This window comes from Anolis sagrei, chromosome 7 (assembly GCF_037176765.1).
Source record: "Anolis sagrei isolate rAnoSag1 chromosome 7, rAnoSag1.mat, whole genome shotgun sequence".
Lineage (NCBI taxonomy): Eukaryota > Metazoa > Chordata > Lepidosauria > Squamata > Dactyloidae > Anolis > Anolis sagrei.
This window is the reverse complement of record NC_090027.1, coordinates 1305149-1319687: the sequence shown is the minus strand read 5'-3', so window position 1 is coordinate 1319687 and position 14539 is coordinate 1305149. Positions and strand designations below refer to the sequence as shown.

Below are 14539 nucleotides of genomic sequence, written 5' to 3'. Positions count from 1 at the left end.
TGTATATGTGTGTATATATTTGTGTATATGTGTATATATGTGGTTTTGTGCATGCGCTGTAATGTACTTTTTTGTTGTTTTTGGCTTCTTAAGTCTCTTCTGCTGTTTTTTTCAGTGTTTTTTGAGTGATGGTCACTTGTTGGCCTGAGAGGTGTCTTGTGTCCAAATTTGGTGTCAATTCGCCCAGTGGTTTTTGAGTTATGTTAATCCCACAAACGAACATTACATTTTTATTCATACAGGCTAGCGATCCCCAGCCACGCATTGCTGTGGCCCAGTCTGTGTACATATGTTTTGTGTATGTATCTATGTGTGTGTATATATTTGTGTATATGTGTATATATGTGTATTTGCATATATATATATATATATGGTTTTGTAATGTATTTTTTTAAAATTTGGATTTTTAAGTCTCTTCCGCTGTGTTTTTATGAGTGATGGTGTCAATTCACCCAGTGGTTTTTGAGTAATGTTAATCTTACAAACGAACATTACATTTATTTGTATAGATATACTAGCATCCCCTGACATTAAGTCTAGTTGTGTCCGACTCTGGGGGATGGTGCTTATCTCTATTTCTAGGTCGAAGAGCCAGTGTTGTCCATAGACACCTCCAAGGTCATGTGGCCGGCATGACTGCATGGAGCGCCGTTACCTTCCGGCAGAAGCGGTACCTATTGATCTATTCACATTTGCATGTTTTCGAACTGCTAGGTTGGCAGAAGCTGGGCCTAGCGGCAGTAGTGCACCTTGCTCCCTGGATTCGAACTGCCAACCTTTCGGTCAGCAAGGTCAACGCCCCCAGGGGCTTAGACTGTGTTACTTGAGTTTAAATTGACCGTGTAATGCATTTTCACACTGTGTTGTACAGCAGTGTAGACAAGGCCACTGTGGACAGTTGCTGTCTTTGCTTTCTTAGACTATTGCACCAGTTTTTCCATAAGTCAAAAAATGGCATTGATGGCAGTTTCTACTCTGCCTTTTCTTTTTAGGGTGGATTTTTACTTGATGGCTCATGCGCCACGACAAGGCTGTGGCATCCCTACTCGCTACATCTGCGTACTAAATACAGCTAACCTTAGTCCCGATCACTTGCAGAGGTGAGTGTGTTTTATGTGTAATACTGAGGCAAATCCTACTGCAGTGGAACCATGGAAGCCAATCTGATTCAAGCAGTTTCCTGCCTTGGAAGAGGATGAACCCTCCTCCATCATTGGATATCCTTCAACACAAATTCGCTGACAGAAGGCTGACAAGTCCTTTTCATTTTGAGGATCTTAGAAGGGGTGACTTAGAGATTTCATTCATTGCAGTGAGTCTATTCTACTTGAGATAAGCCCTTTGCATTTTTGATATAATAGTTTATAATTTTAATCCTCCCATGCAGAGTGCATGGAACGTGAGTCCTTTGTGGGGATTTGGAGTTTAAGTTACTGGCTCACTTTCAAGCAGTATCTTAGGTGTGATATGTTAATGGGATCTCTTCTTTTGTCTTCTTCAAAACCCTTCGTGTCCGCTGGAGATTGGTTCCAATATCTATGGATGCTTAAGTCCCATTATATATAATAGTGTAGTAAAATAGTGTCCCAAATGGCAAAACCAAGGCATGCTTTTGGGATTTCTTTTTTTAAATCAAGTTATGGATTACCGTATATACTCAAGTATAAACTGAGTTTTTCAGCCCTTTTTTAGGCCGAAAAGGACCCCCTCGACTTATATTCGAGTCAGGGTTTTTTATTATTTTACTCTGTTATTTTTATTATTTTTGCTACATTTATTATTTCACTTTATTATTATTGCTATTATTGTTGCATTTACATTAATTTACTCTATTATTTTATTACATTTATTATTTTACTCTATTCATTGTTATTACATTTATTATTTTCTCTATTATTGTGGCTATTACATTTAATTTTTTACTTTATTATTATTACATTTACATGGTTTTATTCTATTATTTTTAACGTTTATTTTACTCTATTTTTTTTACATTTATTATTTTACTCTAGTATTTTTATTACATTTATATTGTCAAAGGCTTTCATGGCCGGAATCACTGGGTTGTTGTAGGTTTTTTTCAGGCTATATTGCCATGCTCTAGAGGCATTTTCTCCTGATGTTTCGCCTGCATACCTCTGAGGATGCTTGCCATAGATGCAGGTGAAACGTCAGGAGAAAATGCCTTTATTGCATTTATTATTTTACTCTATTATTTTTATTACATGTATTATTTTACTTTATTATTATATTTATCAATTTACTTTATTATTTCTATATTTATTATTTTATTCTATTACTACAATTTTATTACATTTATTATTTTACTCTCTTTATTATTATTGGGAGGATACATAAGGATATTTACATCGAAGAAGGTTAGAATAATGGTTTAATCAGAGTTGGACAGTCTTATTATAAATTACAGTTTTAGGTAAATATTCAAAAACATTTAACCTACTGATGCCTCAATTAATGTAAGTGATTTTAATGTTGGTATATATTTATGGTTTTATGTCCCGGCATTGAATGTTTGCTATATATATGCTGTGCTCCGCCCTGAGTCCCCTGCAGGGTGAGAAGGGCGGAATATAAATGTCTTAAATAAATAAATAAATGTAATTTTATTGGTATCTATTTTTATTTTGAAATTGACCAGTATCTACAGCATTTCCCACCCTCGGCTTAGACCCGAGTCAATCCTTTTTCTGATTTTTTGTGGTAAAATTAGGTGCCTCATCTTATATTTGGGTCGGCTTATACTCGAGTGTATATGGTATTAGATCTGTGAATACAGACTCTATCGATACATAAGGCCAAATATTTTGATTGTGGTTTATGATAATGATAATAATAATAATAATAATAATAATAATAATGAAGAAGAAGAAGAACAGGTTTATTTATGTTTCACCCGCCTCTTCTTTTGGCTTGAGACGGTGCACAACATAATCACTAAAAACACATAGTTAAAATACAACCATAAAGACATATATTAAAACACTAGCCATCCCCTGCCAGGCGTTGCTGTGGCCCAGTCTGTTGATCTGGAAAATAAAGTAATGAGAAAGTGTTGGTTTCTAATTTATTCTTCGTGTCGTCCGTGAAATGCGCACCTATGGGTTCTTCCTTGCGCATGCGCAGAAACTCGGAACATTTCTAAGTTTAAAGAATTAAAAATGATTATTTGAGCCACCTAGGCCCCGCCCATTCCCCCGCCCCCCCGGATATAAGTGCCGAGCGGCGCCGCCATTATCTAGTTTCCTTTTCCGCGCTAAACGTGCAGCATCTCGGAACAGCTCTCCTCGATTCTCCATACGGACTTGATCTTTTGGACTGACTTTCGCTACCCTGACTCTCTCCAACCCTCGACTCGGACCGGCTGACTACTCTTCTCCTCACCCTCAGGCTAGAATGTCTTCCCTCTATTTCAAAAACTGCTCAGCTTGCGGGGCCACCCTCCCCGAAGCTGACAGGCACTCCAAATGCCTCCTTTGCCTGGGAGAATCCCACAACCACCAATCCTGTGAAATTTGCCTTAATTTTACCTCAAGGGCTCGCAAAACGAGGGACGCCCGTTTAAAAGCTCTGCTTTATGAGCGTGCTCTGGCTCCACAATCCCTTCCCACCCCCTCCCTATCCCCAATATTGGAGCCTTCTCAGCCTCCCTCCCCACGCGCTGGGGAAAGGCGTGAACTGGATCAGGCAAACGCTCCCGTTATGGAGCCGCCTGCAAAGAAACAAAAAGCTTCCAAACAGGCCACGAGGCCTGAGAAATCGAAAGAGAAAACAAATAAACAAAAGAAGGGACGGCAACTCACTGACTCACAGTCCTTGAGCCCTCCCAGATTGGAGCCAATGATCCATCCCTCCGGTTCCGCAATCCACCTCCAGGAACCGCTCCCAACCATGCTCCACTTGGATGACCCCTCCCACCTTCCTCCACTCGAGCTCCTTGCCCCTCCCTCGGAGCTGGAAACACAAACAGCCGCAGGCCAATCAACCTCCCCGCCGCCGCTTCCCCTCTCCCAAGCCTCCCCCCTCCCATCTCCTAGCCTTCCACAAGCCTCGGGCCCGAGGCAAACTCCTTCCCCGGTTCCACCTGCGCCTATTGCGCAATCCTCACGCCGCCGACGCCGTTCCCCCTCTCCTGAGGCGGAACCGATGGCGCCCTCCTCCCCTCCTTCCAAGAGACTCCGACCTCGCTCCTCCGAGCATCCTCACCCTTATGGGTATCCAGACTACCCATACCACCTTTACCCCCCTCCTCCTCCCTTTCCATACCCCTTCTACTATCCTCCCCACCCTGATCACTATGGGGGCTTTGATGCCCCTCATCCTGAAGATCCTAGATACCCCCAGCCCCCCCGTGCACCTCCCACGGCTACACTCTCTCAGCCCCAGGAACACCAAACTATAACTCTGACTCATCCAACACAACAAGATCCCAACAACCCACCCTTGCCAGACTCAGAAACCATTGACATTGAATCTAATGATGATACACCTGCCATTCTAGATAACCAACTTGAGCCTGATCCTTCCCCCAAAAATTTGGAGGAATTCAAAAAATTCTCAGCCCTTTTTATAAGGCTGGCTAGAACCTTAAACTTAGCTACTCCGGAGCCTACCGATACGGTAGCTGATCCATGCTTTACTTCTACTGAACAACAACAACCCTCATCCACTGTGTTGCCCACTCTACCTTACTTATTAAAAATTCTCAAAAATAATGGAGTTGCCCCGGCTTCAGTCCCGGCAACTCCTAAAAGGCCTGAAAATTTATACCGTATTGACCTTTCCTCAGCTTCATGGCTTGCTAAAATGCCTAAAGCAAACTCTGTTGTGACTGATGCTCAGCCTAAACCAACTCAAATTAACCAAACCTCTCCTTCTGATAAGGAAGGAAGAAAGTTGGATGCTATGGCCAAAAAGTTCTACTCCTCAGCATGCCTCTTTGCGCGCATGGCTCACTATGGAGTATACATGAGTGTATACCAGACTGCCTTGTGGAACAAAATTGCTCCCTATTTAGACCTGTTACCACCAACTGAACAACCTCTAGCCACAGCTTTTAAACAAGAAGCTCTCCTTTTGGCCTCCTTCCAAAAAGACCTCTCCAAAAATATTGCTGACACCGCAGGCAAACTTATTGCAGGATCAGTGGCTCTTCGTCGCCACGCCTGGCTAAGAGCAGCTATCCTTTCTCAATCACAACGCACCCTGATTGAAAACCTCCCCATGGATGAGGCAGGCCTTTTCAATCCTGAAACAGACTCTCAGTTAAAGCACTCCCATGAAATGAAACAAACAGTATACAAGTATGACCATCAACCATACTCCTACCAACGCCAACGATGGGGCTCCTATTATTACCGTCCTCAATACTACAATAGGCCCTACAACACCTCATTCTACAGGGGACGACAGAGACCTTACAACCCCTCCACATCATCAAGACGACCGCCCCTGCCTTCCAGAGGTCAGTACCGTGGTACCAGGCCCCCCAATACCAACAAACGCCGTTTTTAGCACACCTACACTTACCGACACTCCCTCACCACCCCACACCCAACCACTTACATACCTTGACAGACTACATACCTTCCTTCCGACATGGCAGTCCATAACCACGGACACCTGGGTCTTGGACATCGTTGAAAGGGGTTATGCCATAGAATTTGACAATTATCCCCCAGTGGGTAATGTACTGCTAACACCACCTTCCCAAATCATTTGGGAAGAGATTCACTCTCTCCTTCAAAAGGGCGCCATCTCGCCTACTCCCTCACAAGATTCAGACATCTGCTTTTTCTCCCGTTATTTCCTGGTGGACAAGAAAGATGGTGGCCTACGCCCCATCCTTGATCTACGTAAACTCAACACTTTCATTACACCACGTAAATTTCGTATGGTGACACTCCCCAAAATCCTTCCCTTCATTCCCAAGGACTCATGGTTAGCCACGGTTGACCTTCGAGATGCCTACTTCCATATTTCAATTAGACACTCCCACCGCAGGTTCCTTACCTTTGCGGTCCAAAACAAATTATTCTCTTTTAATTCTCTCCCGTTCGGACTTTCCACATCTCCAAGGGTATTCACCAAATGCATGTCTGTTATAGCCGCACACCTCCGCCAGCAAGGCATCACAGTTTTTCCTTACCTGGATGACTGGATGTTCTGCTCATCCTCTCGTTCACAACTGTGCAAGGATACTGATTATACTTTATCTCTTTTACAGGATCTGGGTCTGGTTGTGAATCACGAAAAATCTCACCTGACCCCAACACAACGTATCCAATTTATAGGAGCCATAATAGACTCCACACTTCAGAAGGCCTTCCTCCCAGAAGATCGCTTTCTAAATCTGTGTCAGGCTATCCTAACCCTACAACAATCCCGCCAAACATCAGCTTGGGCTATCCAATCTATCCTTGGCCATATGGCTTCTACCACAAGTGTAACACCCTTTGCCCGTCTAAGAATGAGACCCCTCCAAAGTTGGTTTCTCAAAGCGTTCGACCCCCTCCACGAACCCCAGTCACGGGTCCTAAAACCACCACCCCCTGTCCTCCAGTCACTCTCATGGTGGACAAAGCAACACAATGTTCTCTCGGGGATGCCATTCAACCATCCCCGCCCCTCCATGTCCCTCACAACCGACGCCTCCAACTCAGGTTGGGGAGCACACCTCAAGGGATTCCAGATCAGTGGCCACTGGTCCCCACAAGAGCAGAAGCTCCACATCAATGCCTTAGAAATGATGGCAGTGGAGAAGGCTCTTCGGGCCTTCACACGCATTGTGTCCAATCATGTCATACAAATAATAACAGACAACACCTCTGTCAAATACTACATCAACAAACAGGGAGGAACACGCTCACGCACACTCCTCCACATCTCACAACAAATTTGGGAGTGGTGCATTCTGAAGAATGTCCTCCTCACAGCCATCCACTTACCAGGCCAGGACAACATCCTGGCGGACTCTCTAAGCAGATCCTCAAAAAACAACCACGAGTGGCATCTCCACCCCAGGCAGTTCAAAGCCCTCACACGCAAGTGGGGCGAACCCAGAATAGACCTATTTGCATCTCCAGTAAACAACCACTGTCCACTCTACTGCGCACGGCTCCACCCTCACGCATCCCAAGGTTGTCTCGGGGACGCCTTCCTATTCCAATGGTCGCCCGGCCTCCTCTACCTCTTCCCACCGCTCCCCCTCCTATCCCCAGTCATAGCCAAAATAATTCAAGACAACACGGACTGCATTCTAATCACACCCTGGTGGCCACGACAACATTGGTTTGCCCCCCTTCTTCAAATTTCCAACAGACAATACCTCCACCTCAGCCAAACCCCGGACCTTCTCACAGTAGAGAACGGCCTGGTCCTACACCCCGACCTGCAATCTCTACGCCTAACGGCGTGGAGAATCAAACCACACTAGGCCTTTCTGATGAAGTCTCCCGTATACTTTTGGCGGCCCATAAGCCTGCCACCAAGAAATCATATGACTATAAATGGTCCTCTTTCAAATCCTTTGCTCAATCACTGGGACACAACCCTATCTCTGCTCCAGTTCCCTTTGTCTTAGACTTCCTTGTCCACCTCTCCGCCAAGGGTTTCTCCCTTTCTTCGGTGAAATGCTACCTGTCAGCCATTTCATTTTTCCGAAGAAAGTCCGGGTTGCCGTCCCTTTTTCAGGACCATCTGGTACAATTGTTTCTTAAAGGCTACAAAAATATCCACCCTCCTGTCTCCCCCCCTCCCCCCCAGTGGAGCCTGGAGCTAGTGCTATCCCAGTTATCCAAACCACCTTTTGAACCTATGGCCTCTAATGATATCTCCCACCTATCGTGGAAGACGGCCTTTCTTGTGGCCATTACTTCAGCTAGGAGAGCCAGCGAACTCACGGCCCTCCGTTCAGACCCTCCTTATGTAAGATTCCACCCTGACAAGGTTGTCCTCCGCACCGATGTCACGTTCCTTCCTAAGGTGGTCTCTCATTTTCATATGTCACAAGACATTGTTCTACCAAATTTTTTCCCCAACCCATCCTCCCAGTTGGAGGTAGTTCTGCACTCCCTTGATGTTAAAAGAGCACTTTCCTTTTATTTACATAGAACTTCCGCTTACAGGAAGTCTCCCAGATTGTTTTTGAAATACAGGAAAGACGTACTTGGCCAGCCTGTGTCCTCTCAAGGACTGGCCTCCTGGATTGTTGCAACCATCCGTCTAGCCTACCAACTCGCAGGGAAAGACCCTCCGTCCCACCTCGTGGGACATTCGACCCGTTCTGTGTCTACATCTCAAGCATTCCTCAAGGGAATTCCCTTGGACCAGATTTGCAAAGCAGCTACGTGGTCTACACCGTCCACGTTTGCCTCTCACTACAAGCTTGACATTCAGGCAAAGCAAGATGCTAGCTTCGGCAGAGCAGTTCTTTTCTCCTGTGTGGCATGACCCACCTCCAGGTCAGTAGCTTGTTATTCACCCATAGGTGCGCATTTCACGGACGACACGAAGAATAAATAAAGGTTGCTTACCTGTAACCGTATTTCTTCGAGTGTCAGTCCGTGAAATCCGCACGACCCGCCCGTCCTCCCCTCTGTCATGCCATTCTCCTGGCTGCTGTTTAGCGCCGGAAACTAGATAATGGCGGCGCCGCTCGGCACTTATATCCGGGGGGGCGGGGGAATGGGCGGGGCCTAGGTGGCTCAAATAATCATTTTTAATTCTTTAAACTTAGAAATGTTCCGAGTTTCTGCGCATGCGCAAGGAAGAACCCATAGGTGCGGATTTCACGGACTGACACTCGAAGAAATACGGTTACAGGTAAGCAACCTTTATATATGTCATGTCTTGATGCTTGTGGGTAAACAGTATTTCTTGTTGTTTATTTGTCAGTGTTGATGTGGAGAGTGTCTGGTTTGCCTTTCTCTGGAATATGCAACATATCATTGTCTTTCTTTAGGGGTCCCTTTCAAATCTAGGATACCATATCTGTGTGTGAATCATATCTATCTATATCTATGGCTGGATGTCTCTTTGTCAGGAGGGCTTTGATTATGTTTTCTTGCCCTGATGAAGGGAGTTGGATTGGATGGCCTTAAGTATTTTCTGTTACTTAACCCGTGGGGGTTCAGTGTGGGAAGTTTGCCCCGATTCTGTCGGTTCAGAATGCTCTTTGATTGTAGGTGAACTGTGAATCCCAGTGACTACAACTCTCAAATGTCAAGGTCTATTTCCCTCAAACTCCATCTGTGTTCATATTTGGACGTATTGAGTGCTTGTGCCAAGTTTGGTCCAGATCCCTCATTGTTTGAGTCCACAGTGCTCTCTAGATGTAGGTGAACTACAACTCCCAAACTCAAGGTCAATGCCCACCAAACCCTTCCAGTATTTTTTGTTGGTCATGGGAGTTCTGTGTGCCAAGTTTGGTTCAATTCCATCATTGGTGGAGTTCAGAATGCTCTTTGATTGTAGGTGAACTATACATCCCAGCAACTACAACTCCCAAATGACAAAATCATAATGTATTGTCGAAGGCTTTCATGGCTGGAATCACTAGGTTCTTGTGGGTTTTTTCGGGCTATGGAGCCATGTTCTAGAGGCATTTCTCCTGACGTTTCGCCTGCATCTATGGCAAGCATCCTCAGAGGTTGAGAAGGTCTGTTGGAAGTGTGGGTTTATATATCTGTGGAATGGCTGGGGTGGGGCAAGGAGCTCTTCCCTGCTGCAGTTAGGTGTGAATGTTTAGCTGATCACCTTCATTAGCATTTGAAGGCCTGCCTGAGTCTGGGAAAATCTGTTGCTGGGAGGTGTTAATCTGTGCCTGGTTTTTTCCTCTCTGTTGTTTAGCTGTTATAATTTTAGAGTTTTTTAATACTGGTAGCCAGTATTAAAAAATCATAATGTTTTGAGTGATGGTCACTCCTTGTGTTGTGAGATGTTTTGTTGCCAAATTTGGTGTGATTTTGTTCATGGGTTCTTTTGTTTTTAAGGTACTCATTATGCACAGAGCATTTTGATATAGATAGATAGATACACATATTAAAATATATGAAGCAAAAGATAAAACACAACAAATATGTGATTTTAAGAGTCATAGTTAAAATGGACTGTTTCCTTCTGTCCTTGCAATGCGCCTTTTCTCTTATCTTTTCGTTTGGTTTTCTCCATCATGCTCCAGTCTTCTTTCAGTTTTGGCATTTATTGTAAACTTGGAAAGTAGGGCCTGATGGGTTTTACTAGGTGAACAATTATTACTTCATATTTTTGTCAAAGGGTTTAAGGTCAAGTCACAACACAGCTATAGCATATCAAGGGTTTGTGGAAATTCTAATCTGGATGTTTTGTTTGCTCCTCTTCTCCCTCCTGGTTTTTATAGGTTGACTTTCAAGCTTTGCCACGTGTACTGGAACTGGCCAGGGACTATCCGAGTGCCAGCCCCTTGCAAATACGCTCACAAGTTGGCCTTTCTCTCAGGACAAGTTCTACACCACGAACCAGCCATCGAGCTCTGCGAAAAGCTCTTCTTCTTATAGTTTTGGCAGCTGACACAACTTTGAGGCAGCCGTGAATGCAGAGGTAACTCTTTGGTGGAGAACACAAGCCAGCCTCAAATCAATACCACAAACATGAACAGCCAAGCTATTTCACTACTGAACATTCTTTGGTAAATAGCAAGCTTAGCAGTGAATTACTGGCATTTTTTTTTGGTTTTTGTGAAATATGAAAATTTCAGAGAGCAATACTTTGGACTATTGTGTGTGTTTCTCTCTCTCTCTCTCTCTCTCTCTCTCTCTCTCTCTCTCTCTTTCCAAATTCAGAATTACACCATAGCAGAATTTTCAATTTGAATTGATGATTAGAAACTCTCTGTCTACAATCCCATCAATATTTTATTTAATTGAGATTACAAAGGAATCCCCAAATTCGTTCTTGTAGGACTGAGCCACACCAAATGCGGAGCTAGTTTCCAAAAGGTACCAAATCCATCTGAACACATTTTAAAGGGACCAGAAAGAAAAGTGCTGAGGATATGCATTCTTTTGCGGTGAAACGCAGTTTTCCAAACCCTGTACATAAGTGACATTAGACATTGGGATAGTTTTGATCTGTGTATAATATTCTGTAGCTTGCAAACTATGTGTTGCCACCTCTAACTCATTTGGTTCCTTTTGGAAACAAACTTCACAAAGATTTAAAAAGCTTATTTCTCCATCGTGGTCCCGGTGAAATCGCACCTATGGTCTATCTTTAATTCTAAGGTGCACTCCCCCCTTCACGTAAACATTTCTAAAAAGGGCTGCCTCTTAGAATTGCATGTGCTTCTCTTATATATAAATAATGCTCCCCCCCCCCCCCCCCCGCCCGTTGATAGTACTGAAATTGGAGAGCATCTTAAGTGATACATCTTGGAATTGAAGAAATACCACCCGGTGTAGTTAAATATAAAGATGTAACCATATTGGGTTGTAGGTTTTTTGGGCTATATGGCCATGGCCTAGAGGCATTTTCTCCTGACGTTTCGCCTGCATCTATGGCAAGCATCCTCAGAGGTAGTGAGGCCTGCTGGAAGTAGGAAAAATGGGTTTATATATCTGTGGAATGACCAGGGTGGGGCAAAGAGCTCTTCTCTGCTGGAGCTAGGTGTGAATGTTTCAACTGACCACCTTGATTAGCATATAATGGCCTGACAGTGCCTAGAGCAAACTTTGGTTGAGAGGTGATTAGATGTCCCTGATTGTTTCCTCTCTGTTGTTGCACTGTTGCAATTTTAGAGTTTTTTAATACTGGGAGCCAGATTGTGTTCATTTTCATGGTTTCCTCCTTTCTGTTGAAATTGTCCACCTGCTTCTTGTGGATTTCAATGGCTTCTCTGTATAGTCTGACATGGTGGTTGTGAGAGTGGTCCACCATTTCTGTGTTCTCAAATAATATGCTGTGTCCAGGTTGGTTCATCGGATGCTCTGCTATGGCTGACTTCTCTGGTTGAAGTCACCTGCAGTGCCTACTTGCTGGACCACTCCCACAACCACCATGTCAGACTACACAGAGAAGCCATTGAAATCCACAAGCATATGGACAATTTCAACAGAAAGGAGGAAACCATGAACATGAACAAAATCTGGCTATCAGTATTAAAAAAACGCTAAAATTGCAACAGCACAACAACAGAGAGGAAACAATCAGGGACATCTAATCACCTATCAACAAAGGTTTGCTCCAGGCACAGTCAGGCCATTGTATGCTAATCAAGGTGGTCAGTTGAAACATCCCACCTAGCTCCAACAGACAAGAGTCCTTTGCCCCACCCTGGTCATTCCACAGATATATAAACCCTTTTTCCTAGTTGCAACAGACCTCACTACCTCTGAGGATGCTTGCCATAGATGCGGGTGAAACGTCAGGAGAGAATGTCTCTAGGCCATGGCCGTATAGCCTGAAAAAACCTACAACAACCCAGTGATTCCGGCCATGAAAGGCTTCGACAATACAATGTAACCATATTGCCTGTTTTGCATTTTTGGCAACTAATGTGTTCAGTTGTTCAAGTAGATGGCAGTGCAGTGCAAGAAATGAAAAAGGATTCCCAAAGTGTTGCAAGACAGACCCGTTAAAGCACCAGAACAATATTAATTAAAGTACAGTTTATTAGTTAACAATCAATCTTGCTTACGAGTAGTCTTTTTTCCCCTCCTAATACTCTCAGTAGTATCACTACTCAAAGACTCCATCACAACACAAGGGTGTACGATAATTAGATGTGTCTCCTTTAGGTAAAGGTGTTTCTTGCTGCTAGGTAGAAGTCTTGAGACTAAACTGAACTGGATGGTTTTCAGTGAAGGAGGAGAAATGAAAGATACAGTGCTGGTCCTAAACCTAGAAGGAAAAGGGAAGGTGCTGGGCCTTACCAACCTGCCACCTAATACAATGTGACCGAAGGATCGGTGTTAGCACTCCATCTTGGGCAGGTCCTGCCCTTGTGCACAGAGAGCAATAGCATTCATTCCATTGTCGAAGACTTTCATGGCCGGAATCACTGGGTTGTTGTAGGTTTTTCCGGGCTATATGGCCATGTTCTAGAGGCATTCTCTCCTGACGTTTTGCCTGCATCTATGGCAAGCACCCTCAGAGGTCGTGAGGTCTGTTGGAACTAGGAAAAAAGGTTTCATCAAATGCTAATCAAGGTGGTCAGTTGAAACATTCACACCTAGGTCCAACAGACAAGAGTCCTTTGTCCCACCCTGGTCATTCCGGAGATATATAAACCCAAATTTCCTAGTTCCAACAGACCTCACAACCTCTGAAGATGCTTGCCATAGATGCAGGCGAAATGTCAGGAGAGAATGCCTCTAGAACAGTGGTTCTCAACCTGGGGTCCCCAGATGTTTTTGGCCTACAACTCCCAGAAATCCCAGTTAGTTTACCAACTGTTAGGATTTCTGGAAGTTGTAGGCCAAAAACATCTGGGGACCCCAGGTTGAGAACCACTGCTCTAGAACATGGCCATATAGCCCAAAAAATCCTACAACAACCAAGCATTCATTCCCCTGTGCCAGGTTTCTTTGTGTTGTTATGTTTGCATGAGAAGGATGGGGCCAAAACACTGGGAAGGAGGGATGATTACCTTTGCCGTTGCCCAGTGATCTCACTGAAAATCACAAGGATGGGAATGACATTAGGGAGAGTGTACAAGGCAGTGTAGACTCATATAATCCAGTTCAAATCAGATAATCTGAGTGGCGGTTTAGATCTAGCTGGAGTAGCTAAAAGCAGTTTTTCAAAGGACGGTTGTTGCCCAGTTTGGTTGGGACGTAGAAGTATTAGAGGAGCACAGACACCTTCAACCCTTTCCCTTTCCAAACCTTGCACTGGAAAGCAGGCAGAGTCAATCTAAACACAAAAGTTCACCCAACTGTTAACTTTCATGTATGGCTTAATAATTGACTTTCTCTGTATCTCTTAATATGCTACTGATAGTACGTTATCCGGTTTTTATTTCCCAGTCCTGCCACAACTGGACTGGACTTTGACTCAGTTTATCAAAATATAGGAAACAGGCCAGTCTTGGGGCATTTGGGAGGATGGAGCTATGGGATTGGCAGAAAATGACCGGGGAGGGAGAGAGCAGACACACACACCAAGAAGGAAGAGGAGTTGACCTTTCTTTGGAAGGATTGGCAGAGAGCTCTGGGTTCGCCTAAGGCACATTGGGGTATAGGCTTCTCTGCAGGCGGGATCTGGAATACAAGTCGAAATGCTGCCTTGGAGATGTGCTTTTTATCCACCTCTGTGTGGTTGCATTTACGTATTTGTGAATGAAACAGATACTGTAAAGTTGACAAGCATCCAATGTAATCTCCTCTAAAAAAAACCCACTAATAGTTGTTCTAGTTGTGGCCACTAGCCCTGTATATGGTTGCATTATGTTTATTTAAGTTCAATTGTGTATTATTTTTATTTAGTTTTATAAATTTGTTTTGAGATTGCTTTACTCGCTGTTTGGATTTGATTTATCGTTGTC

The 14539-nt window shown here is 44.1% G+C and overlaps 1 protein-coding gene across 2 annotated transcripts in view; it reads left to right on the top strand.

Moving 5' to 3' along the window:
- PIWIL2 (piwi like RNA-mediated gene silencing 2) overlaps positions 1-10799 on the top strand; it is a 60280-nt gene extending 49481 nt beyond the window's left edge. For both annotated transcript variants that reach the window (XM_067470621.1, XM_060787509.2), the window contains exons 22-23: positions 993-1100; positions 10397-10799. In XM_067470621.1, coding sequence (XP_067326722.1) covers positions 993-1100; positions 10397-10553 — 265 coding nt within the window. In that variant the 3' untranslated portion in view covers positions 10554-10799. The remainder of the gene's footprint in view (positions 1-992; positions 1101-10396) is intronic.
- The last annotated feature ends 3740 nt before the right edge of the window (positions 10800-14539 follow it).